Source organism: Phyllostomus hastatus, unplaced genomic scaffold (assembly GCF_019186645.2).
Source record: "Phyllostomus hastatus isolate PE091 unplaced genomic scaffold, TTU_PhHast_1.1 phas_contig_147, whole genome shotgun sequence".
In the NCBI taxonomy this organism is placed as follows: domain Eukaryota; kingdom Metazoa; phylum Chordata; class Mammalia; order Chiroptera; family Phyllostomidae; genus Phyllostomus; species Phyllostomus hastatus.
Window position 1 is genome coordinate 6580224 of NW_025333603.1, and position 27870 is coordinate 6608093.

General features: G+C 40.6%; 2 protein-coding genes across 2 annotated transcripts; both read left to right on the top strand.

The window, feature by feature from the left end:
- The first annotated feature begins 1030 nt into the window (after positions 1–1030).
- TXNDC12 (thioredoxin domain containing 12) lies at positions 1031–26880 on the top strand. Its single transcript, XM_045857699.1, has 7 exons — positions 1031–1254; positions 14015–14075; positions 20591–20643; positions 21418–21491; positions 23102–23171; positions 23884–23967; positions 26058–26880. The coding sequence occupies exons 1-7, from the start codon at positions 1158–1160 to the stop codon at positions 26135–26137; spliced, it is 519 nt and encodes a 172-aa protein (XP_045713655.1). The 5' UTR covers positions 1031–1157; the 3' UTR covers positions 26138–26880.
- KTI12 (KTI12 chromatin associated homolog) lies at positions 15362–17342 on the top strand. Its single transcript, XM_045857695.1, has one exon. The coding sequence runs from the start codon at positions 15600–15602 to the stop codon at positions 16761–16763; it is 1164 nt and encodes a 387-aa protein (XP_045713651.1). The 5' UTR covers positions 15362–15599; the 3' UTR covers positions 16764–17342.
- Positions 26881–27870: the final 990 nt, after the last annotated feature.

The following is a 27870-nucleotide window of genomic DNA, read 5'->3' on the forward strand; positions in this document are numbered from 1 at the left end:
GCTCTGCGCCTCCCAATAGAGGGGTGGCAAGTGCTGGTGACCGCGCTGCCTTCTGGAGCTTGCAGTCTCCCGAGCATTCTATTGTGTCAGTGTCTGCAATGTGTAGGGAGCCTAAAAAAGGGCGATGTGTGTTTTTCTTTGCGTGTGTACGTTGCCAGACGTTTTTTACTAGTCGTTAAGTGTGCACTGTCGAACTCAACTAGTCTCCACTCAGGAGAAGAGACGGGAACTTTGACCAATTATTCATCAGAGAGGAAAAACTGAAGAGAAATGCTCAATCCATAAAGTTTTAAAACAACAAAAAAAAGTAGATTTAACCAGAAGAAGCTCTGAAAGGGGTGTTAACACTTTAAATGCCTGAAGTAACCTTTTGTCCTGGTTCACTGGAGAGAGAGGTCAGTTTTGCAATAAGGTACCAAGTTTGGTTTTCCTCGGAGCTGGCACGAGTTAGTTGCATAATCCCTGACTGAAGCACTGAGGCAGCAAGGAAAATAAGGTCCAGCGCTTCTCCAGCAAGGGGTATTCTTGCAAACAAGGAAACCAGGTACTGCAGAACAGGTTTCCCAGGTCTCCCGGACACCTAAGCAAAAACCTAAGAATGAAATCCGGTCGTCTAGGTCTTTTATATTTGCGGCGGGGAAGTGATGGGGCCAAGGAACAATCCTTTTGGAGCGGCTGATTTCGGCGATCAATAATTTGCATCACGAGAAGACAAAAAAAGAAAAGAATTTGCATTGTGAATATTAAATGCAGCTGTCTTAGGGGGCGGGGCTAGCTCGTTGAAGGACGCTAAGCGAAACGGCTCTCTAAAGCCTCCTTCCCACCCCCACTACCCCCCCACTATCTGGGCCCACCTTTTCCCTCTAGGTGCTCCGGGGTGAACATCCAGAATCCGGAAGTGGGGGAGGGGGAAGCAACGTGCGCTGGAGAACTACACCCGTACCCTTTAACATGATGTGCACCTTTAAACTCATTCGGTCACAATTCGGACCCCGGAGGCACCACCCACATCCGTTTAACATCACTTCCTTCAGGGTTAGAAAAAAAAATCTGGGAACTCGGGGGGGTTGGATTGAGCTGCACTTGGAGACCGGCACAGCTCTTCTACTAGGAATCCAGCCCTGCGTCTGCTTAGTCCGGTGGCCCCTCTCACCACCATGGAGCTGCGGCCTGGTCTCGGGGCCACCTGTTTGCTGGGCTTCAGTTTCCTGCTCCTGGCCACCTCTTCTGATGGACATACTGGGCTTGGAAAGGGTCAGACCGCGTTCTTATCTTAATCTTTACTTATTCTGGGTCTCAGTCTAGTACAACCCTCTTCTCGTCTTAACACGACCCCTCACCCCCCTCCCGTTCTGTCTCTTGGGTCACACTAGATTCCTTTTTATCTTCTCCCACCACTCCTGAGTTTGAAGAAGATTTCTTAGGGTAGGGAGTAGCGGGTCTAGGGAGTGATATGATGGGGAAATTGTTCTTGGGTTGGGGTAAAGAATAGCCCTAGCCCATCATAATGCTTAGCGGTTTGTAGGTAGGTCTTAAGGGACCGCCACCTTTACGGCTAGGAGAAATAGGGCCTTTGGGGACCTGCATATCCAGAGAGACTTGCCTTGGGTCTGAAGATGCTCCAACTTACCCTCTTCCTTGAGTTAGGTTACTGCTTCCTCCTTGCCCTGCGGGGAACAGCACCTGCATTCCAGGAAGAGGTGATTGGTGCAAAAGGAAGGGCTTAAAAGAGGATAGGTCTAATGTTAGACCGGTCACCAACAGTTGTCCCTCCTGTGGTTCAGTCAGTGTCTCTGAAGAGAACGAATTGTTTTTGAGGACTGAGGGGACAGTGTTTATGCAGGGAAGATAAGAGATGTGACCGCCCTACTCCATCCCATTACTTACATCTTCTTTGGAAGCCAGGGTTTATGCTTTTTTAAGGGGGTGGGTGATAAAACTCACCCAACATCACCCATTGATTCCCCACCCCTTCCATTTTTTTGTATTGACCTTACTGTATGGAATGACTCTGTTGCTGTCTTAAATTCTATTTTTCTCTTATCCTCTCTATTTACCCATTTATTGGTATGTGATGAGATGGGTTGACACTCAGTGTGCCTGAATACAGTCACTTCTTAATCCAGTAAGTAATTTTTGATCACTTGTCATATTTCCAGGCTCTGTCTTGGGCACGCCTATTTTCATAAGCTTATATTCAACTCAGAGAGAGAGAGAGAGTAGACACATGTACAAATTAATAAGGCAATTTCAGCTAGGGATACATGCTAGAAAGAAATTGCTACTGGAATGGAGTACAAAGGCTAGAAAGGACGAGGGAACTGGCACTATTTGAACTAGTAGGGTCAGGGATTGCTTCTCTGAGCAGGTGATAGTGGGTTTCCATCCCAGTGATAAAATTGCATGGTAAATTATACTGGGCTGGGATGTTTTAAATACTAACCACCCTATTTTAAAACAGATTACTGTATATTTAATGTAAAATTAACACTACAGAAGTGTAGTGTTAGGAGTGTGGGTTTTGATCTGAGTTTGAATTTATTCTGCCACTAACTAGCTAAGAGCCCTGGAGCAAGTTACTTAACTTCTCAAAGCTTTGTTCTTCATCTACAAAAATGGGCATAGTAATAACCCTCAGACATCAACAAATAATTTACTCTGTTCCAGTTATTCTGTTAGGTGTAGGAAACTGCTTGGAGTCATGTATTCAGTATTTTTATTCTTTGTTAGACATGAAGGTCTGTGTGGTTATTCCAATTATTGCTGTATAATAATTTACACCAAAAGTCAGTGGTGTAAGGAAGTCATTTTATTCTGTTCATGATTCTGTGGGTCAGGAATGTAAACAAGACACAGTGGGGAAGGTCTGTTATTCCATTCCATGATGTCTGGGGCCTCAGCTAAGCTGGTTACTTCTCCATGTGTTCGTTCTTCAAAGGCTAGTGTGGACCTCCTCACAGTAAGACAGGTAGATTTTGAGAGTGACTGCCCCCCAAAAACAGGTGGAAATGCATAGCATTTAAAAAAAATCCTCACCCGAGGATATGTTTGTTGATTTTAGAGAAAGAGAAAGAAACATCGATCGGTTGCCTTCCACATGCAACCAACTGGAATCGAACCATAACCTAGGTACATGCCCTGACCTGGGATCAAACCTTTTTTGGTGTGCAGGGTGATGTTCCAACCAAGTGAGCTACCCGGCCAGGCCTGCGTAGCATTTTATTATCTAGCTTTACAAGTCATATAGCATTACTTTCACTGTACTCTGTCTGGGCCTGTTCAAGGGGGAGGGACATTAACCTTCCCACCCCCACAGAGGGAAATGTTGAGATCACATTTCAAGAAGAGCAATGTGGATGGGAGGTAGCCTGAAGACTATCAAGACAAGTAAGCAGGCAATTACATGACACTGTGAACAGGGGACACCCTACTAGGGTGTACTCAAGTAACTCAAGTAACTAGGAGTACCTAGGAGGTCAACTTGAAGCAGGGGGACTGTGTTGCGATGATTAAATTAAACAGCAAAAGGCTCTTAATATTGTGTTACAAATTTGGAAAGTATTTAGGTAATGCTTATTATTAGTCTTCCCAAAGAATATGTATTGTTCCTGAAAGGAATTAATATTTCAAACTTTCATATTTTTAGTAATTCTTGGGTATGGATTCTTGGGAAATAAATTATAGCCTACCCACTCCACCTCCCAAAAAAGTGTTATCTGATGCAGTTGTTCACAAAAATCTTAACGAGTAAGATTTCATCCCAGATGTGTAGGTAGCTCGGGCTCGTTCTAGAAGATGGCCTGGTGGTTTGCAAACAGGAGAGGCTGCATGTTGTCATTAAGAAGAGGAAGTGCATACCCTGGTCAGTGTAGCTCAGTTGGTTGGAGCATTGTCCCATAACCAAAAGAAGAGGAAGTGCAGTGGTGTGGTGTGCGTGAGCACTGGGTAGGAATCAGGAGGCCTGGGTTTTAATACTGGTCAGAACGTATAGCTCTGGCCAGCTCTGGTCTTCCCTGGGTACCATTTACTAAATAAGAGAGTTGGACTAGAAATGATTCCTAGGAGTTCTTCTGGCTCTAACATTCTAAAATAATTTTGTTATTCTCCATTTGCTAAAAGTTTGCACTGTATCGCCCATGGGAAGAAGTGTAATGACTAACATTTACCATACATTGATATATTCCAGGCATTGGTCTATACATTTTTCATATATTTGCTGGCTTAATCTTCATAGTAAATTTTGAGTTGGGTAATATTATTATCATCCCCATTTTACAGTTAACCTAAAATGGGGCAGAGGAGTCACACAGCTAGTAAGTGTGGGCTACGAATCCCAGAGCCAGTGCTCTTAACAAGCACACAACTCCTGCCTCTGAATGCAGAAACTCCTTTAAAGACTTAAGAGCAGAAATGAGAAAGCTCTCAGTGGGGGCAGTTCATGTGCTCTCCTCCTGAAACAGGAATGTCAGGTCTCCGGAAAAAAAATTTGGCACTGACACATGTGCAGTGTTTACATTCTGTATTGCATCCTATTCACAACAACCCCATGGAATAAATATTGTGTGAGAGCCATATTTTGCATTTGTGAAAATAGTGGCTGAACTAGAATTCCAATGCAGGTCTGTTTGACCACAGGCAGCCTTTTATTTAACCACTATGTTATTTTATCTCTCAGGTACAGTGTTCCCTATTTTAGAGGCTTGGCTGCCAGCTCTGACACTTGACCTTTTATCAGCTGGGAGGAGATAGAAATGCTCTTCTGATGTCTTTAGTTTACACTCATGAAAATAATTTTAGGGTGAAGGAAGTCTGATGTAAATGTTGGGTTTACAAATGGTCACTCCTTATTTTTCCTCTTTTTAAAAAAATTAATGTTCTTAGGGAAGGAGTTGCTGACATGGGAGCCTTCAGCTCACTTTGCAGATAACTGGCATAAATTAAGTGGCCGTGCAGGTGACACTTTAGGTAACTGGACTCTCTTCAGATGTACACGTTGGCAGGGGTGAAGGTGGGTGGGGCCGGGGAGGAGGTGATTTTAGTAACTAGATAAACACTCTACACTTTCAAGTTATTTCTGAAGGGAAACAAAAGGACCTAGATTTTCCAGATCTGAAGGCAGTGTTTTCATTCTACTTGGGTGGAGCCACATTCCTTCATCCATTTATTCATTTAGTTTTTGCTAGAGAGGCAGTAAAGTGTTGAGAGTGATTACACTCCAGACTCTGGAACTTTACCACCTGGGTTCTAATCCCAGCTCTGCCACTTATTGGCAGTGTAACCTTGAGCAAGCTATAAACTTCAACTTCCATATTTGTAAAATGGGGATAATTAGAGTTTCTACCTCGTAAATTTATTGTGAGGATTAAAGAAGTCAATACGTGTAAAAAGCACACAAAACAGTGTCTCACATGTAATAAATGCCACGTGAATGTTAGTCATTGATACTGTTATCATTATGTTGTTGTAATTATCACATAAAGTAACAACTCAAGAAGTAATGGTGGTGATTATTCCTACTATGGAAAATTCCAGTTACATTTTAATATAAATTTTCAAAGAAATTTTGTACAGGTAGTGAACTGTGTCAAATTACACCTCTACACTTACTCTTAGGAATAATGTGGTAAGGCAGTTAAGGAAGTACTCGGGTACCAGAGGAGCATGTTAACTGGGAATCAAGAAACCTAGATTCTGGTTGTAGCTTCCTTTGTAGGCTCTGCTCTTTTCTAGGCCTTTGTAATATGAGAGGATTGGGCTAACTGATCTGTTAAGTTTGCGCTGTCCAATACAAGTAGCACTAGCCACGTGTCACTCTTAAATTTTAAATTAATTAAAATTAAATGCATACAATTAAAAATTTAGCTCCTCAGTTGCATTAGCTACATTTCAAGTACTCATCAGCCACCTGTGGCTTGTGGTTACCATATTGAACAGTGCAGATATGGAACACTTCCATGATTGCCAAATGTTCTATTGAATCGTACTGCCCTAGAGATTCTCTTAGTAATAACCTGCTGTGACTGTACGTTTTGTTAGCTAGCTTCTGAGTAGCCCAAGTTTATGGAGAAACTTTATTTTACCTGATGTTAATCTGGCTTCCCTGCCTTTCTTTGGGCTGATATTGCCTGTATAAATGTTTCAATCATTTTATTTTTGACTTTTATAAGTCCTTCTGTTTTAAGTGCTCTTCTAAACATCATATAGTTTTCTTTAAAAATCTGACCATTTCTGTCTTTTAACTCTATAACTGACAAGTTTAGTCCTCTTATGTTTGTGGAAATTATTGACAGAGCTAGTCTTACTTTTTTTCATCCAGTTTCCACTGCTACAGATTTTTCTATGCTTTTTTTCTCCTTTTGTGCCTTTTCTTGGGGGATTGAGTATTTGGTGGTTCTTATTTTGCTTTATTGCCTTCATTATCTTGAAAGTAGGCGCTCTAGTTCTTTTGTTTTAGTGGTTGCTCTTGAAATTTTACTTGCATGCTTAACAAAATTTAACAATGTCTTAATGTTATTAAGAACATTTCAACTTCAGTCACTTCCTCTTATCAGTAGTTGTCTAGCACTTTTGTTCTGCCTTTTTTTAAAACTCTACAAATTGAGCATTACATGTTTTTATGCAAATGTTTAAATTTATCTACATGTTTATCAATTTATTTGCTCACTATTCCTTGTATCTAGGCTTTCTTCTGGAATCACTTCCTTCCTGAAACTTGCCCTTTATTTTTTTAGTTTCTCTGATTCTTCTCTCCTGGAGGACTATTTTATATTTCCTGTATAGTCTCTTCAAACCTCCAGTACTTCTTCCACAATCCTTGTCCTCAGCTGGTGACCATGTTTCCTATTTAATAGAAGGCAGAAGGACTTAAAAGAGTCCTTTCAAAAATTGTACCACTACATTTACTTACCTTCTAGCACCAGTGTTCATGTATTCTCCCTTTCCCGTCTTTATTGGACAAACTATCTGTGCTCCTAACAAAGGTTAGTCCCTCTACTTGAGTACTAAATCACATGTCCTTTCACCTATTCAAGATATATATATTTTTAGCCCTGGCTGGCGTAGCTCAGTGGATTGAGCGCGGGCTGGGAACCAAAGTGTCCCAGGTTCGATTCCCAGCCAGGGTACATTCCTGGGTTGCAGGCCATAACCCCCAGCAACTGCACATTGATGTTTCTCTCTCTCTCTCTCCCCTTCCCTCCCTTCTCTCTCTAAAAATAAATAAATAAAATCTTTAAAAAAAAAAGATATATATATATATTTTTTTTTAATTTGTTGATGAGAGACAAAGAGATGGAGACATTGATTTGTTGTTCCACTTATTTGTATTCATTGATTGCTTCTTGTAGGTACCCTGACTGGAGATCACACCCACAACTTTGACTATTAGGATGATGCTGTAACCCACTGACCTACCCAGCCAGGGCTACTCAAGATACTTTTTACTTTCCCTTCTCATCCTGTACCATCAGTTTTCTACCATTATCATATCATTTCTATCAGCTTTCAACATCCTATACTCACCTCCCCATTGGATTAAAACCCTTCATCAACTCATAACTCCCTTTAGCAATCCCCTCCTTACCAACTCCAGCAAAATTCTTTGAAACAGTTTTATGTGCTAGTTCTCTAGTTCTTCCCCTGGGCCATCTTGATGTGCTCCAGTCTTGCTTTCATCCTCACTCCTGTATTGAAACTGGTCTTGTTAAGGTCAGCATTGTTCTTCATTTGCTAAATCCAGTGGTCATTTCTGCTTTAAAAGGAATATTCGAGTCAGTTGATCACCCTCCCTTCTTGAAGCGTCTTTGAAACACTTGGAATGTAGGACTCCACGTGCTGTTGGATTTCTGCCTCTCTCACTGGCAGTTCCTTCTATGGCCTTGGCTGGTTCTTTTTTTCCCCCTATCCTGGGAGTGCTTCAGGGCTCTTGGACTCCCTCTCCATCTATACTCACTACCTCGGGGTCTTACTCAGTCTCAGGCTTTAAATAACATCCATATGCTCATAACTCCTTTGAATTCCAGGTTCAGATACTCAGTTGTTTATTCATCATCTCTAATTGGATGTCTGGTAAGCATCTCAAAATGAACATATACAAATCCAAAATCTGTTCTTATAAAGATTTTATTTATTTATTTATTTATTTTAAAATATATGATTTGATGGCTTTTCCCTATTCTTCTTCTTTTTTAAGATTTTATTTATTTTATTTTTAGAGAGGGAAGGGAGGGAAAAAGAGAGAGAGAAACATCAATGTGCGGTTGCTGGGGGCCGTGGCCTGCAACCCAGGCATGTACTCTGACTGGGAATCAAACCTGCGACACTTTGGTTCGCAGCCCGTGCTCAATCCACTGAGCTACACCAGCCAGGACTATATGTTTATTTTTAGAGAGAGGGAGAGCAACATTGATTGGTTGCCTCTCTCACGTACCCTGTGTGTTCCCTGACCTTTCCAACTGGCACCTTTTCGATTTGTGGGTTGATATTCAACCAACTTAGCCACACTGGTCAGGGACAAATCCAAACTCTTAATGTTCCTTTTTAAAATTTACTTCACAGGCTTTCTTCCCTACTTCTTTTAATGGCAACTCCATTCTTCCACGTACCCTTAGACTCATCCTTGTCTTCTCTTACCTTATATCCATAGCAAAATCTTTTTTGATTTTACTTTCAAAATATAGTCCAAATTTGGAAGTATGTTACTCCCTCTACCACCACAGCTGGTCCAAACCATCATCATTGCCAACCTGGCTTATTGCGGTTTCCTTTGCTTTTGCTCTTATCCCCTATGTTAGTTTGCTGGGGCTGCAGATGACCGCAAACTGAGTGGCTTAAATAACAGAAATTTGTGTATCACAGTTCTGGAGGCTAGGAGTCTGAAGTCAAGGTGTCATTAGGATTTGTTTCTTTTGAAGGCTGAAGGCTCTGTGCCAGACCTCCCTCCTCGCATATGGCTGTGCTCTCCATGGGTGCATATTTTTATAGGGAGACCAGCCATATTGGGTTTGGGCCCACCCTGGTGACCTCATTTTAACTGTATCCCCTCTGTAAAAGGCCCTATTTCCAAGTAAGGTCACAGTCTGAAACACTGGAAGTCATGACTCCCACAAATCTTCCGTGTGGGGAGACAATTCAATTCATAACACCCCCTATATTCTGTTTTTAGTACAGAAACCAGAGCGATTTTGTTAAAACATAAATTACATCATGTTCAAAGTCTTCTAAGAGCTTAGTGAAGCCAGAGTTATGACAGTGGCCTACCAGGCCCAGCACTGTTTGCTCCATCCCTTGCCTCTTTGTCTTTACCTCGTACTTTGAAGGTCAACATTGTGTCGTGACTAAAGGCAAGGAGTCTTGGACCCTGACTACCTAGGTTTAGATCCTAGGTCTGATACCTACTAGCTATGTCAGCTTGGGAAAGTTACTTAAACGTTGTACCTCAGTTTTCTCATCCGTAAAATGGGATAAATGAGAGTACCTACCCCTAAGGATGTTATAACGATCAATATTTGTAAAGTTAGAATAGTGTCTGCCATATTATATTAATAGCAAAAACTTGTAGCCAATTTTTCAGTCCCAGACACTGTTCTAAGCTATGTATCTAGTTAGGTAGGTAGGTAGGTAGGTAGTTAATTTTTAAACAATGCTCTTGAAGTTCTTTTAAAGACTTTATTTATTTTTTAGAGAGAGGGGAAGGGAAAAGAGAAGGAGAGAAATATCAGTGTGCAAGAAATACATCTATTGGTTGCCTCTTGCATGACCCCAACTGGGGACCCAGCCTGCAACCCAGGCACAAGCCCTGACCAGGAATCAAACTGGTAACCCTTAGGTTTGTAGGCCAACACTCAGTCCATAGAGCCACACCAGCCAGGCTTAAGCTCTTTAATGTAGTCATTTATTTAATCCTTACGGCAACCCTATGAGGTAGCTGCTATTATTATCCTTATTCACAGCCAAGGAAACTGAGGTAAGTGACTTGCCCAAAGTCACAAAGCTAGTAAGCTGTGAACTGGGATTTCAACCCAGAGAGTTTAGGTCCAGAATCCAGTCTTTTAACCACTGCACAGTACTACTGCTCAGTAAGTATTTATTTATTGAGACAAGTGATGAATACTTGATGGTGAAAAAAAAATCTCAGTTTACCTAAAAATGCCTGTCTTGTCCTTGTCTTTAAAAGATAGTTTTGCTAGGCACATATTCCTAGGTTTAAAGATGTTTTTTCAGCATTTTGAAGAATATACTTTGCTGTCATCTGACTTCTGGTTTGGTCCTATCAGTCAAATTATAGATCTTTTGTAGGAAATGTATTATTTTTTCCCCTTGAAATGCATTTAAGATCTTAATGTTTTTGTTATTCTGCATTTTGACTAAAATTTAACTGTGTGTATTTTGATTTTGTAATTTGCCCCAGGTGTTATATATTGTGCTTCTTATATCTACACATTCCTGTTTTATCTTCATTCTTGAAAATTCTTATTATCTTTTTTATTAAAAAAAAATGCAAATTTATTTTTTAAATATATTAACATGGTTTCATCCATTACAAAGTATATTTTTCCTCCCATTCTTGTTCTTCTGTCACCCAGCATCTCACCCCAGTATGTTTTGCCTTTTCAAATCTGTCCTTTTCCTTCATCTTCTTATTCTGAGACTCCAGTTTTATACAAACTAGTCTGTTTCTTCATCTGCCTTATATCTCTGGGCCTCTTGACATTTTCTATCTCCTTATCTCTCTGTGCGGCATTCTGGATAATTTCTAATCTATCTTTACATCTGTCTCCAATTTCCTCTTTCAACTTACCCATTGAATTATTTTTAATGAATAGGTGTTGTTTGAGCAGTTTAAGGTCTATAGAAAAATTGAGCAGAAAACACAGTTCCTGTGTAAGCTCTCAGGCCTCCACCTTCCCACTCCCCTGGATTCCTCTATTATTAATATCTTACATTTAGTGTTACTTTGTTACAATTGATGAGCATTAACTAAAGTCGGTGGTTTGTATTAGGGTTCACTCCTCGTGCTGTACATTCTGTGGATTTTAATGAACATATAAATGACATGTGTATTAGTTTCCTAGAACTGCCATAATGAATACCACAGAATCAGTTAAACACAGAAGATTCTTTTTCACAATTCTGAGGCCCAGTTCAAGCATGATCATGTGGTTGGCAGGGTTGGTCTCTTCTTGTAGATGAGCACCTTCTTTCTTTGTCTTCAAATGGTTTTCCCTCTATGTGTGCCTGTGTCCTAATCTGTTTTTATAAGGACATATTAGATTAGGGTCCACTCTAATGACCTCACTTGAACTTAACTACCACTTAAAAACCCTGTCACCAGATACGGTCATACTCTGAGGTGCTGGAGGTTGGGACTTCAACATATTGAATGTGGTAGGGGAGACACAATTTAGCACATAACAAGATGTATCAGCCATTACAGAATCATATAAAATAGTTTCTCTGCTATAAAAATTCCTTTTCCCACCTATTCATTCCTGCCTCCCCCATGAACCTCTGGCAATCACTGATCCTTTTCCTATCCATAGTTTTGCCTTTTCCAGAATGTCATAGTTGGAATCATTCATTATGGAGCCTTTTCACATTGGCATCTTGCAGTTAGCAATACTCATTTAAGTTTCCTCGTCTTTCTGCGGCTTAATAACTCATTTCTTTGTATCCCTGAATGTCCATTGATTTTATATTTTAACAACTATATTTTTAATTTCTAAAAGTTCTGTTTTTGTGCCTTTACCTTTTGCCCATTTTGTGTGTTGTTGCATGCCCATTTTTGTGATCCCATGTGTTATTTCTTTAAATGATCATGCATAGTTAGTTTTGTATTCTGTGGTTGATAATTCTAATAACTGAATCCTTAGGGCTCTAAATCTATTTGTTCTTCTGCAGACTCTTGCTTGTGGTGACTTGTTTTTTTATTACACGTTTGGGTATCTATGATTGTGAGCTCGTAATGGTTGTTCACCATTGGCTATCCTGAAGACCTAAAGCATTTGATTAATCTGGAAACCAGGGGGTACTATTGACATGGAATCACTATAGTCTTTTTTTGACAGTGGACTAATATAGAGTCTCAGGTTTGTTTCTTCCATTTTGCCACATATAATGGATGTCTGCCTTACCTTTTAGTTGTTGCTCATGGTTCCTCATCTGGTTTTAGTTTACTCTGTGTTTGTGTTCATTACTGTGAGTACATTTTGAAAGTCTGTTTTATCTAGGATTTCATTGACTGTCTAGTCTGGCATCCTGCCAAAGCAGGATCAAGTTGCCTGAGTTTAGGTAGGTATTGGCAAATAGAATGAGGTACCTTCCAATTCTGAATATCTTCTCAATTTCACTCTTACTTAATCATTCACTCTTTAGGATTAGACTTTGTGCTGTAGGCAAATGACACGTTTTCTCTTAGCCAGCACCCCGTGCTGTTGGGAATAAAAAGGGATGATGGTTAGTTTGGATTCTGCCCCCATGTGCTAATCTCAATGAGCTATGTATTTTTCTGTTAACACTGATGGAAATTTGAATTTACTCCTGGGAAAGAGAGACCTAAAATACAGTATAGTAAATGAGAATCATAAAGTTTAAGGTTAAATCTCAGCTTGGCCATTTACCAACTATGTGTCCTGGTACAGGTTATGTAACTTCTCTGACCTCAGAAGTCTCAACTGTAAAGAATAACAAAAGTTGTCATTCATTCACTGATCATTAATACCTATTTTAGTGATGAGAAAATGGAAGTATAGAGAGGTTAAGTAAAAGGGTTATTGTAAATTATTGCCAAATTTAAATGAGTTTAACAGGTGTGGTGTGCCAGGCATATATAAGGTGACCAATAAATAACAGCTAGCATTATTATGGTCATTAATATTTTCCAGATATAAAATTAAGTTATTATGTTATGGCCAAAATAAGATTCATTTACTCAGTAAATACTTTACAGAACACTTACTTTGGCCACGTGTAGTGCCAAGTGCTAAGGAAACAGGAGGGAATAAGACAGATATGGTCCCAGCCTTTAGGGAATTCCCTTCGGGGTGAGAGAGACCATGACACATCCAACATTTACAGTTCAGCCTGGGAAGTGCCGTCTTGGGGCACAAATAGGGTGCTTTGGGAATCAGGGAAATTTTTCCAGAAGAAATGCCCTTTAGGTTTATATCTGAAGAATGAATTGGAGGTGAGGGTAGAAGGAAAGGCAGAAGGAGCAGTGATTGTGAAAGCTGGAGGAAAGTGCATACTGCATTTAAAGAAATGAAAGAAGCTTTGTGTGTAGGATTTTAGGAAAAATATGCAAAGTAAGCCTGGAGAGGTGGGCAAGTGCCATGTTCTGAAAGGCTTTGTAAGTCCTGTTACAAGAGTTTGACCTTTCTTTTTAGGGCATTGGAAAGATTCTGAAAAGTGTTTACTTACCACAGATGTGATTTTAAAATATCACTCTAGCTGAAGTATGGGAAATAAAAGCAAGAATAGCTTTAAAAATATTGTCTCATTTAATCCTTACATCAACACTTGGAGGTATTATCTTGATTTTACAGATGAAGAAACTGAGACTTGGAGAGCTTACTTTAATCACAAAATTAACATATTTAATAGGAAGTAGGGTCCACACTCATGTCTTTCTGACTCTAAAGTCATGTTTTTGTATTGTCTTCGACTAGTAATGATTCATTGGTGACCTGTTTTATGTTTACTCTGTGGAAAATTCTCATTCATTCTTACGGTATTATTTTCATACTCTGTGTTAGGTTACAAAGCATTTTATAGACATTATTTAAGTTCCTTAAAAGCTATGAGTAGGCAATGTTATTTCCATTTTACAGGTCTTAAAAGTGAAGCTTGAAGTATGGGACTGTCCATGGTCCCATATACCTAGAAAGTGGTGGAGTTGGGACTTAAACACCATGCTCTTGACAGAGGAAAGCCTTTTATGGGTGAACACGCCATACTTCTTTCTTGGGTCTTTGCTCTGTGTTCATGTGTGAATGTTTATAAGACTCTTTCCTTCTAGGTTTTGGAGATCATATTCATTGGAGGACACTAGAAGATGGGAAGAAAGAAGCAGCTGCCAGGTACAAGATATGGTTTTAGGTTATTTATGGTGGTAAAACACTTTTCAGACTTCAATTTAGCATTAATTTCAGGTGAAGGTCATGCCAAAGCAGAGCAAGAACTGAGTATTGCCCGATATCAACAATGATAATACTGTCTAACATCTATTAAGTGCTTACTATGTACCAGATGTTGAATTATGTGAATTAGTGTATTTAATTTTCATGGGAACTCTTCTGATGTGGATACTGTTGTTATCTTCATTTTGGAGATAACTAAGGCACAGAGCACTTAAGTAACTTGTCCAAGATAACACACCTAGTAAGTGGTGAAACCAAGATTCAGATGTAGGCATTCTGGCTTCCAAGCCTCCACTCAACCAGTAAACCATACTGCCTATTAGCCTCAAATTGAGTAGTCTTAAGTTCCAAGTAGGTTTAGTCTCTGCACAGAAAACTGATACAAAGGGGAAGAAAAGGGTGAAGTAGGGGAGGGATGTGCTGTGCATGCATTAATTTATTTAATCCTCACAACCTCTGAGGTCGCTTCTGTCTGTGAAATAAAAACTGTTATACAGGGAAGAAAATTGAGATACAGAATGGTTAAATAACTGGACAATAGTTTACACAGCTAGTAAATGGCAGAGCCAAGTTTGAATGTTCTCTACTATACTGTTCTGGAGAGATAAAAAGACCCAATATGTATGCACATCTACTTATACATACACATGCTTGCACAGAAACACTCACACTTCTGCAAATTATAGTGCTTGCCTTTGCTACAGATCCTACAGCTTTATAGTTCTGAGTCTCAGACCTGCATGACTAGATTTAACAAATAAAAATAAAAGATGTCCAAATTTTAATTTCAGGCAAACAATTAGTTTAAATATTCCCTTTGTAATGTCTGAGACATACTTATATTAAAAACTTTTTGTGTTGTATATCTGAAATTAAAATTTAACTAGGCATCCTTTATCTGGCAACCTTACCAAGGAGAAAAATTCCTATTAGTTTTTCAAGTTCTTAATCAAATGACTATTTCTAGATAAAGTCTTCAGCTATTTTTCTGGGTAGTTTTTTTCCCTTTTCTGTACTGTTACAACCCAAACTTTTTGTACATCCATCCACATCCATTAATAATATATATTATTCTGCTTACAGGTGCCTAACTCTTCCATTCAGACCCTTGATCTCCAATGGGGGAACTATTTTATGTTCATCTCTGAATCCCCAAACATGGAGTTTTGAAACTGTTATTGAGAGTCACTGGGTGTAAGGGATGAAGGAAAACTAGCATTTGTGAATTGTCTTCTTTATGCTAAATACAGTTCCGATTGTTTTGCAGTATTTAATACACATTAAGGCCCCATTAGAAATGAATGGGCCAAGTCTTTGACCGCAGGGTGATAACATTCCCATGAGGCCTATAACATTTTACATAAATAAATGATGCCATTCTCGTCCCCATCTCCTTTCTGGGAGAACAAGAACTGGGTCTAGTTGGCTAGAACTGCTTCCATAGCAACAGCCCTTTAAGGGCCAATGATCGCCGGAAGTTCAGTTTTTACTTCCGGGTTGTGCTTTACCGCAGACAACCCGGAAATTGGCCCGGGTGTTTGCTCGCAGCCGCGCCTGGGGAGGATGCCGCTCGCGGTGTTTTGTGGTCTGCCGTACTGCGGCAAGAGCAGACGTGCAGAGGAGCTCCGCGGGGCGCTGGCGGCCGAGGGCCGCGCGGTGTACGTGGTGGACGACGCGGCGGTACTGGGCGCTGAGGATGCGACAGTGTACGGCGATTCGGCTCGTGAGAAGGCATTGCGTGGGGCCCTGCGCGCCGCTGTAGAGCGGCGCTTGAGTCGTCACGATGTGGTCATCCTTGACTCGCTTAACTACATCAAGGGCTTCCGCTACGAGCTCTACTGCCTGGCGCGGGCGGCGCACACCCCAATGTGCCTAATCTACTGCGTACAGCCAGGCAGTCTGAACAGGGGACCTCGGGTGGCAGACGTGGAAGACTGTCGGAGCCAGAACGTCAGTGTGAGTTCGCGGCCGCGCACCGAAGAGGGAGGGAGACCTTTGTCAGCGGACACCGGTTTCCTCAGGGAATCGGGAGCAGTGGATTCGATAGTAAATGGAAGAGCCCAGGCACGGGCATCGAAGGAAATGGAGCGGGAGGAAACCAGGGCGCCAGATCTTGCAGCTCTTGTGACTCCGGACTTTGAGAAATCTGCAAAGCATATGTCCAGTGCCTTTTACCCCGCGGAACTTCTGGAAGCCTTAATGCTGCGCTTCGAGGCTCCCGACTCTCGCAACCGCTGGGACAGACCCCTGTTCACCTTGGTGGGCTTAGAGGAGCCATTGCCTCTGGCAGAGATCCGGGCTGCTCTGTTTGAGAACAGGGCTCCTCCACCTCATCAGTCTACACAGTCCCAGCCCCTTGCCTCTGGCCGCTTTCTGCACCAATTGGATCAGGTCACGAGCCACGTGTTGGCGGGACTGATGGAAGCTCAGAAGAGTGCAGTTCCCGGAGACTTGCTTAAGCTTCCTGGTACCACGGAGCACCTTCGGTTTACTCGGCCCTTAACCATGGCAGAACTGAGTCGCCTCCGACGCCAGTTTATTTCCTACACCAAAATGCACCCCAACAATGAGAACCTGCCTCAGTTGGCCAACATGTTCCTGCAGTATCTGAGCCAGAGCCTGCACTAACCATAGTAGGTTGGGGGAAAGCCATGGCTACTTGTCTAACCTCTCCTGCACTGTATTTCTTTGGAAAGAATGATCAAGGTCTTCAGAGCATATCGATGTGTGATACCAGAACTGTTGTGACTGATTCACCCTTTGTGTAATGCCTCTGTGTCAGGCATTAAGTTTAAGGCATACTCTGAGACTAGAAAGAATGGAGAACAAACTTAAAGGACCTTGGCAAATTTCTCCAGAGGACAGAGCTCAGGTGGACAGGGCTTGTTTGGATTGGGTTCTATTTGAGATACCATATTCCACTGATTTCCCCATCTGAATTGTGGGAGAGCAGACTGGATGAATTGTTTTAAAACAGTTGTGAACGGAAACTGAAGATGGCACAGTTCTGCATCTGCATTGGCCCTTTTCTCATACCACACATAGTGTCTGAGTATTGGACTTAAACTTTTTGCTAGTCTGTTTTCTAGGGTATAGGGTCACAGATAAATCCACTGGTTTCTGTCCTTGGGAAGCTTTGGTTCTAGTGGAAGTGAATGACATAACCATTAGGTTATTTTGTCTAATAAAATCTTTTAGAAGAAGAGAGTCGGCTGGAATCTCTTGCACTTAATGTAACAATGTTCTTCATGTAATTTATTTTTTAAATCAATTTATTTTTAATGTGTTTATTGAGAGAGAGAAAAACATTGATTGGTTTCCTCCCATACATGCCCCAACCAGGGATTGAATGCACAATTCAGGTATGTGCCCTGACCGGGAATTGAACCCCTGACCTTTTGGTGTTGGGGATGATGTTCCAACTAGCTAAGCCACACTGGCCAAGGCTTCATGTAATTTATTTAATGTAACACTTTATTTTATTTTATTTACTTTTTAATTCTCATGCCAGGGTATGCTTTTTGGAGAAAGGAATGGGGAGAGTGAGAGAGAGGGAGACATTAATGTGAGCGAGAAACATCAGTTGTCTCCTGTATGCACCCCAACCAGGGCTTGAACCTGCATCCTTTTGGTGTGTGGGACGATGCTCCAACCAACTCAGCCACCCATCCAGGACTATTTAATGTAACATTTTAGATATACATACAGGGGTGGACTAAAGTAGGTTTACAGTTGTGAGTATGTGAAACAGTTTATTTTTGTATTATTATTTACTAATTATTGTATTATTTATTTCTATTACAATTGTAATCCTACTTTTGTCCACCCCTATATATTACTGTTGTGCCTTAGACTGAAATATTAGTATTTAGTGAGAGATGAGTGATTCTAACTTCTGTAACTTGTGCTTCATTCTGTACTTCAAGATAAATGTCACTTTAAACTTGTCTTTCATTCATTGATGTCATTAAATGATAGATACCTATCTTACCAATGCTTGTGGTTTTCAAAGATGATACAGGTAGTCTTTGCCCTTGAGAAGTTAATTTGGTGGGAAACACCGACAAGAAAACAGATGATTTGGAATGTAAAGGGCTGGCTGGTGGTTAGAGGGTTATCACAGTGCTTTGAGAGCCCAGAGGAGGAAAGGACTACCTAGCTGTTGAGAGAAGGTGGTGTTGCAAACTCTTCACAGAGGGATTAATATGTGAACTGCCACTTGAGAACAAGGGTCAGCAAAGGGCCAAAAGGCTTTATGGACCATAGCATCTCTGTTGCAGTTTATCAGCTTTGGCATTGTAATACAGAAGCAGTGATAGTATAAAAAAGTGAGTGTGGATGTGTTTTAATAAAACTACACTGAAATGTGAGTTATATTTAATTTTAACATCACAAAATCCTGTTCTTTAGACTTGTTTCAATCATTTAAAAATGTGAAAACCATTTGTATCACACAGCTCTCCAGGAGTAGGCAGTGGTCTTGATTAGATCTGCTGATTGTAATTTGCTGCCCTCCGCTTTAGAATTCTTAATAGCCTTCTAAATAACCTTAATAGCCTAGTTTGCTTGGGAGAAAGGAGAGAGCAAAACATTCTGAACTTCTCTGTAAGTGCGTGGAGCTGTTAAAGAGATGGGCTGCCTCGGTTGGTGATTTTCTTGCTTTTCCTGCAATGTGGATCACATTTTGTTTCTGATACATGAGAGAGGATTCCTGTGTGAAATGGAGGTTTGGACTAAGAAATCTCTAAGTCTTTTACCAACCTGCATTCTCTGATTCTAAGTTAATTGACTATTGGTTAAGTTGAGTATAAGCCCATGAATTTTAGATTGCCATTCTAAGTTAAAGTACACTATACTGGCCAGAAAGAATGTTGGTTTTGAAGTAAGACTTAAAAATTAGTAAATTGCAGAACCTAGATTTTATGTGGCCAAATATATAATCTCTTGGGAGTCTCAGTTTTCTCATATCTATTATGAAACCATTAGTAATATCTATTTTAGGATTATTGTAAGGATTTAAATGAAATAATGCACACAAATCACATAGCACAGTGTTGTATAATAAAAGTAGCACATTTTGGCTATTATAGTCACCTAGATCCCAATTCTTACTTAAGCTTGCCCTGCTCATTCATTTTATAAGCTTTTCAAGTATTAGAGGCAGAAATCCATCCCAGATTTGTATTAGGCTTCTAATGAGGAGCTGAATAATTCATTTGACACTTATTAAATTAATTAATGTGTATTTAGAATAGTGTCCAGTACATAGTAAATGTTATATACATGTTTGCTATGATTTTATATGCCAGATGTAGGGGATGTAGAAACAACTGAGTTCCTTAAGGCAGCTCCAAGTCTGGTGGGTGAGATATGTAAACATAGTAAATACGAGTACAATTCAGCAGTGTTACACAGTGTGTGATGGTATGCTGATATGGTAGATGGATGAAGGCTGCTTACCTGGGACCCTCCTGCAGGTTGTCATTTGAGCCTTAGAGCTTAAAGACTTTCAACTGACCAAGACTGGTTCAGATGGATTATGTTACTCATTATCTTAAAAAAGAAAAAGCTTTCTTTCCTTCCTGATTATAAAAATTACATTTAATTGTAGAAAAATTGAAGATATGGTAAAATCCACAATCCCACTATCCAGGGATAACTGCTATTATGTTTTGGTACATTTCCTTAGGGTTCTTTTTTCTGTACATATTTGTATAATTAAAACCAAACTACAGATAATAATTTTATATTCTAGATTTTAATTTAACATACCAATGAAAATTTTCAATGATTATATAACCTTAACATTTAAATTTGATGTTTTCTTCTACAATCTTTTCTCCCTACCTTTTTTTCCTTTTTTTAAGATTTTAGTTACTTATTTTTACAGAGAGGGGAAAGGAAGTACAGAGAGGGAAATATGGATGTGCTAGAAAAACATTGATTGGTTGCCTCTCGCATTCCCCCAGCCGGGGACCAGGCCTACTACCCAAGCAAGTGCCCTGACCCAGGGAGCCACACCAGTCAGGGCTCTCCCTGGCTTTAAAGCCCAAATTTGCAAGGTTACAGGAATGTTGGGATTTATCAATAATTTTGTTACAATGTTATTGAATAGGTTGTCTTGAAATTCTCCCAATTGAAATTATACTACATGAATGTCTTTGTCCATTAATGTTAATAAGTTGGTCATTTTTATTAGTAGTATAGCTATGAAGAAGTGGAATTGCACCGTGGCTGGTGTGGCTCTATGGTTGAGTGCCAGCCTGCAAATCAAAGGGTCTAGACTGATTCCTAGTGTAGGGCACATGCCAGAGTTTTGGGACAGGTCCCCAGTAGGTGGAGCAAGAGAGGCAACCACACACTGATGTTTCCCTCTTCCCCTCTAAAAAATAAATAAATAAAATCTTTTAAAAAATGGAATTGCTAGATTATGATTTCTTCATTTTGTTTTTAAGTGGATTGCCCCTGATGGTGATTATCCATAAGTCCTGGTGTGGAGCTTGCAAAGGTAAGTACAAATGATCAAACCTCAGATGTGTTCTCAGATATTAGCATTAAAAAAATATGAGCAGTGACCCTGGCCCAGTGACTGCTGATTGCTTTAAGGAATACCAAGGAAGTACATGACAGATTCCCTACCCCCAAGAAATTTGCAATTATATTTGCAGGGGGCAAGAAGGTGAGGCAGTGAAGATAAGTAGAGTATGAGATTAGTGCTACAATAGTCATGTGGACAGTAAATGTCAGAGGAAGCTGAGACGTACAGCAAGAGACATGAGAAGTTTAGGAAAGTCTTCCTGGAGGACTTGACAAGCAAATTAGATCCCAAGGTTATCTCAACTTTGTAGCATGTGCTTTTCCCTACTGTACCACCCTGCCACTTTTCACTCAGACTTTTTTCTTTGGTTATGCTATACTTAATGAAGTCCTAGTTGGAAAAGGAGTATAAAATTAGTGTAAATAGTGTAATTATATATCTATATATTAGTGGTATTATTATTCTATTGTCTGTTACTTTTCCAGTAGAAGTTATTGAAATATGTAAAAAAGCAAATAGTTAATTCTTCATTTGTATATCATTTTCTGGATTTTATAAATTAGGTAAAAACTTCAGAGAAATGAAGTCAGTCACTTGAGGTTACATAGCTATGCAAGTAAGTGGCAGAAGTAAAAATTCAAGTGTTCTGATTTAAGGGTTAGTAGTATGAATGAGCTCAGCAAATGAGACTTTAGATATAACAATGATGTTTTCTTTTATTACAAAATCTTTTTTTCCTCCTAGCTTTAAAGCCCAAATTTGCAGAGTCTAAAGAAATTTCAGAGCTTTCTCATAATTTTGTTATGGTAAATCTTGAGGTAAGACTTCTAGAGTTTCTCCTTTCTGCTATAATCTTAAGTTTTTACTGTTTTAGAATTACCATTATTAATGGTATAAAATCGTATTTAGCAGAGTTGGCTGCTTAGTATGTATGTGTTTGACATTTGATTCTTAGATTTGTATCAGAGACAGTAGAAAGCCACCAGCCTCCACTTGTGGGAGGAATTAGGATCAGTGGGCTTGGATATGATGATTAAATTTTAAGGTGTCTTCATTCTTAGTCTATGATTAGGACATATTTTTACATCTTTGTGTTGCTGATCTAAAGGTAAAGTCACACATGCAGGCTGCAAGTTCTTGCAAAATGTGATTCAGTCAAAAGCCTCCTCTGTTCTGGGCTTGTATGGACATCCTTTTTGTTTATTTATTAGATATCCTTCATGTACTTCACATAGACTATAGGTCTTAGATTTCCAAATCAGCATATCAGATCTTAGAGTTAGAAGGGCTTTTTAGGTCATTTGTACTATCCCCATTTTACAGAAAGAGCATATTAGGCCTGAAGAAGGTGACTTAGTCAAGATTGTAGAGCCTAATAAGTGATAAGAATAGGTACTGTGGCCTGGCTGCCTCCTTGTAAGCTATACCTTTCAAATGTGGGATGCTTGGATGCACTATGATGATACTTCTAGCTCTAAATTGCTATAAAATAATGTTTACTTAAACACAGTACTAGAAATTTTCTGAACACATTAACAGTTAAAAGTTGAGGCAGCTAAGGGATTGTTTTCTAATTGGTGGGTAGCCTGAATGCTGATACACTTCACTCAAGGCAAAATTAACATTATCCAAAGAAATGACTCCCTTCAATTTCTAAAATGGGAACCACACCATAAATGACAGAATTACTCTTTGTTCCTATGCATATGAGCTCCTTGCCACTTTCTATGGTAAGTTAGAGTCACTTCTCAAAGGAAACAGAAATGCCTTTAGTGATCATTCTCCAACTTTGGAGATTTTTAAAAAGAAAGCTAATTGTGTGATCATGTCTCCTGGGAGGACTATAATTTCACAACTGTAGCTGAAACATCAGCCTCATTAATTCATGCATTTGAGAAATACTGTGTGCAAGTCAGTGATGTTTTGGGAATCAGCAAAGTTCAAAACAAAGCTCTCTGGCCTCATCGAAATTATCCAGGGGGACTTGAATATGGGGAGATAAACAAACATCAGATGGCGGTAAATGCTATGGCTAAGGATGAAGGGTGCGGGCAGTAGTTTGCAAAGATAGTTTTCAAAGAAAGTAACGTTGAGCAAAGAGTTGAAGCAGAAAAGGGAGTGAGCTGTAAGGATAATGGGGAAAGTGTGTCCGGGCGGAGGGTAAAAACAAGTACGAAAGCCTGAGTTTGGAGCATGCCAGGCTTATTTAATGACAGCAACAGCCAGCAAGTTGTTGTGCTTGAAATAGGCTGAACAAGGGGTAGGTAGGATGTGAAGTTAGAGAAATGCCCAGGTGGCAGATCACATAGGGCCTCTCAGACCACTGCAAGCAAGGACTTGGGGGCTTTACCCTTCGTGAGAGGAGAAACTACTGAAAAAATGTGAGGAGAGGAGAGATGTGATCTGACTTAAGGTTTACACTTAATAGGATGAAGAGGAGCCCAAGGATGAAGATTTCAGCCCTGATGGGGGTTATATTCCACGAATTCTTTTCCTGGGTAAGACAAAAGATCTTAATCTGGGGATCCATGACGTGGAAGGAGAGAAAAATGAGTCAAAGCACTGTCCCACCTGGTGAAACCACACTGGAATGGCTAAAAACAAAAACACGCGACAACCAGTTTCAGGAGAGAGTGAGAGGAGTGCTGAGTGCCAGACCTCCAAGTCTGAAGGAGAGCTGTTCCCGTCAACTGACTCCTTTTGTAACAGTATTGATCAATCTGTTTATTCATTCAACAATAATTTGTGCATCAGCTGTAAGTCCAGCATTATGCGAGGCATTATAAGAATACGGATAAGCCTTAATTACTACCCTTGAGACCATAGTGCAGCAGAGGCAATGGAATACCATAACCAGACAAGTGTCTTAACAGGAATAATTTTATAAAAGATACTTAATGACTACCTAATCTTTACTCAGCATTCTGCTAGACTCTATGGAGGATACAAATAAAAATATAGAATTTCATTGTTATTAAACAGAAAAGGAACATATTAGGAACAGCACATGCCAAGACATGGAGGAAGGGTGTTACATTCAGGAGACTGCAAGGAGTTCATTGTGATTGCAACATAAAACGGAGTAGGGTGGTGAGATAATGGGCTGCAAAGGTGGGCAGGTCTCATTTCCCAGAGAGCCTGGTGTACTATAGAGAGTTTGAAGTACCTCTCATAATTATTGCACCCCTTGTACCATTTTGTCTACAATAGATCCCAGTGGCAAGGTGCGTCCTGAAATTATCAATGAGAATGGAAACCCCAGCTACAAATATTTCTACATCAGTGCTGAGCAAGGTATGGTTATGTTGAAAGAGAGGAGGGAGGGTTGCTAATAAGTTTAACATACAAGGTCTGTGATGGGAAACTCAATTCAAAATGTTAGCTAAGCATCTCCTGCAGGACTAACTTTTGTCTAGATCCTGTGTAGAATATAGAAGAAAGGTAAGACTGACCTCCTTCCCTAACTACTTATAGTTCACTTGGGAGCAAACTGATCCATATGGGACTGAAGAACCGAGGCTCACAGAGATAGCCACTTGTCCATGGTGTCATAGTTGATACATCACAGAGCCAGGATTTCAGTCCAGAACATAGTTTTTTTTCCTCTGCATTAATACTACTCTTGTAAGAATTCGAAGCAGGGATATGGTAACTATTAGCTGCTCAAGTCTAAACGTTTTGGGGTGTTTTTTTTTTAAGATTTTATTTCTTTTTAGAGAGGGGGAAGGGAGGGAAAAAGGGAGTGAAACATCAGTGTGTGGTTGCCTCTCATGCACCCCCCCACTTGGGACCCAGCCTGCATCCAGGCATGTGCCCTGACTGGGAATTGAACCAGTGACTCTTTAGTTGGCAGACCAGTGCTCAATCCACTGAGCCACACCAGCCAGGGCAAGTCTAAAAGTTTTTATAGATAATAAACTTTAACTGGACCTAGCAGGATAAGAATTTGTCTCTATGGACAGATAGGCAAAGGACATTTCAGGCTACAGAAGTGGGGGTCAGGAGTGGTGGTGGCTCAACAGAGAGAGTCCTGAAGGCTTGCCAGAGGAGATGATGACTGAGTCCTGAAGAATGAGACTAATCAGCAGAAAAATGCAAAAAGCATGTTCCAGGAAGAACAGCATCAGCACAGACAAGTGAAGAAGATTGAAGTCATGAGGCAGCCGTGCTTCTCACCCCCCCCCCGCAATCCTTGAGTTGTCACTCTGGATGTAGGGGTTGGAATTCATGCCATGTGCTGTCACTGTTTTACTTCTGAAGTTCCCCCTACCGTATGTAAAAGGGGCTTCTTTGTTAAGTTGCCATGTGTCCTCATTGCCATCCTACCAGGTTGTTGATCACTTTATGTTTTGAATCCTTGAGACTCTTATTTCTCAGATTAAGAGGGGAGAGAGATCTGGAGAGGGTATCTGCACCATCACATCTTCCTTACCCAAATGCAGGTTACCGGAGGTTGGTATGAAAAGGCCACATGGAGAAGAGCAACTGGACTTTAGGTCCCCAAATCTTGACCCTTGAAATTCACCTTTCCTTTAGAATTTCACCTGTGTTGCTACTGCCATCTCTACCTTGGCATCATCCTTTAACACATTAGTCTAAATTTGGACACAGACCTTTGCTTGAATCCCACATGGCTCAGCTACCATGACACTAGGACCCAGGAACCTGTTTTTCCTAAAGACTTAGGCAAAACAGAAGGGAAGTAACAAAGTATATACTATCTGGCTCTTATGAGGTTATAAACTTACTTTCTGAGATTCACAGACTCTGGCTCAACTTAACTCCGGGCCTGCCATTGTGTGGGGAGCCTGTACCAAAAGAGCTGCCCTCCTTGAAATCTAAATCCACAAGAGGGACACCCTGAGATAGACAAGAAGTTTCATCTCTCATCTGTCTAGGGCCTTCTTTCCAGGTTTCTCTTTTGCCCAAGAACTTGGCTTCTACCATGTATAGTTGATACTAGAAATGACCACCTCCTTCAGTGAAGACCATGTCCCCTTGCAGCACACGCACGTGACTGTACACATCAGCGTAACCTGTAACCTTGACAGGAAAGGAAATGAATGCAGCACTCATCCAAAAGACATAATGGGGATGGTAGGAAGATGTTTTCTATTCCTAGTGTCAGGTGAACGTGTGCAGTCTCTGACGGGTTCAACTCTAATCCCAGAGAGTAAGCAAAGGAATTACTAACATTTTGTAGCACAAAACAAATTGACAGGCGTGAAATGACTTCCCCAGGCTAAAATCCAGAGCTAGATCTTGCCTCCAGATCCCATGCTCCTCTCATATTTCTCCCAAAACCTAAAAATCTGTATTGGTTGTCAGATGTCAAATATTAAAGCTCTACTTCATATCCCCCCCCCCCAACCTTTATTTCACAGTTGTTCAGGGGATGAAGGAAGCTCAGGAAAGATTGACGGGTGATGCCTACCAGCAGAAACATCTCGAAGACGAGTTGTAACGTGAATGTATCCTGTCTTTCATCAGAGTTAGTGTTCTGGAAGGAAAGCCGCAGGGTGACCGACCAGGAAACCGTGCTCCTGCCTGCATGGGTCGGAGCCCTCTCACTGTGGAAGAGTTCTGCCAACAAGCTGGTCTCCGTGTTTGTGGATCCGCCAGCGTGTGGCCAACTTCCTTCTCCTGCCCCTCTGACCTAAGTGTCTATTTGTCACTGAATGTAAAGGACGACACCTTTTGACAAAAAACTTGAGCCATTTGTAGGTTTACTCCTTGCACTTCAGTATTTGAATCTTTTTCCGCATCCTTCTGCTTCACTCACCTTAGTGGTGAAAGGAGACCAGGAGCATCTTTTCTACAATGTTAAAATTGCAGATATCGCTGATCATTTCAAACAACAAACCCTGAATGTAAATTAGTAATTCTGCCCCCACCAAGGAGACCACCCTGATTCTTCTTTTTCTCCTGGAAATAATGTTGGCCTTCTTCCTGAATCCCTACAACTTCCTTCCTCTTTTCCTGCTTGGGCTTCCCTGTGTGCACACCTGTGTGTGTGGGAATGGCAATGTGCTTGGACTCAGCCCGGCTGGAAGCATGCCTTCCCCGTTACTGTTGGAGAAACTCAAACCTTCAAGCCCTAGGCAGAGCCATTTTTGTCAAGTTGTCAACTGTATTTTTGTACTGGGGTTAACAAAATAAATAAATATTGATTGTACCGTTACACTTTAATAAAACTTTGAAAGGAAATGTTTTGTGATAGCCTTTTTGTTATTGGAGAATGGAGGGAGGGATGGAGATCAGAAAGCAAACTAACCTTGAGGGCCTCATCTAGCATTCTTCCCACGCCTGCATCTTCCACATTCAAATGGACCCTTCAAGTTCAACTCTTCTACTTTGTACATAGTTGAGTTCCCTCCATCCTCACTCTCACTGTTTTAGCACAAGGCAGGCTTTTTGTTTTCTAGACTGTATTGTGAAAGCCTCATATTTGTCTACTACCAATATTCTCCCCTACAATCCACCCTTCCTGCTCTCCAAAATGCAAAGGTGACAATGTCAGTCCTGCTTAAAGCCTTGCCTATCACCTTCAAGATAATAGTATTAATAGCAGGAAACACTTGGGCATCATTGTGTGCCTGGCACTATTCTAAGTGCTTTATGCGAGTTTCCCCATTTTTGTTTGCCTCTGGTCCTGACAGCCTTGTGTGAAAGATGCATGCTAATCTCCACTTTACAGGAGAAGGATTTGAAGTATATGATGAAACCGTTTTTCGAGACATGGAAATGTAGCTCGGTACCCACATGGAAAACCAGTGGGGAGCGAGTTGGCACTCAGGACTACGTCCTCAAAGAAGTTCTGTGGGAAATCAGGCCTTCATTATACCTAGTCTCCTTTGTGACTTGCTCTTGCTAAGACTCTCACCCTGAGTTCAGGCAACAAACGCTTACTGCATATCTTTAAAGTAACTTCCTGAAGTCTGTGCTAATTCTCCCAAGGATTAAAGTGTAACCAGACCTGTTACTTTTATCATTCCCTTGTATTCGCATCATTTTTTCCTTGTTAATCTGTAAGAAGTAATCAGTAACATCCCTTCTGTTGCTATCTGTAAAAAGTAATTACCTAAAGCAAACCTAAGTGTAATGAATGAAAACTTTCTTTGATGTATGCTGTTAGGCAGCCAATAAGAGCCTGTCAAGGCAAAGGTCAGTGCTCTCTCCTCTTGAGAGAGTGGTCAG

Bases quoted from the DNA above. Each gene is read 5' to 3' on its own strand.
- KTI12 (XM_045857695.1), top strand. From the start codon at position 15,600: ATGATCGCCGGAAGTTCAGTTTTTACTTCCGGGTTGTGCTTTACCGCA.
- TXNDC12 (XM_045857699.1), top strand. From the start codon at position 1,158: ATGGAGCTGCGGCCTGGTCTCGGGGCCACCTGTTTGCTGGGCTTCAGT. The intron at 21,492-23,101 runs GTAAGACTTCTA...TACACTTAATAG, and splicing joins TTGTTATGGTAAATCTTGAG to GATGAAGAGGAGCCCAAGGA. The intron at 23,172-23,883 runs GTAAGACAAAAG...TGTCTACAATAG, and splicing joins TCCACGAATTCTTTTCCTGG to ATCCCAGTGGCAAGGTGCGT.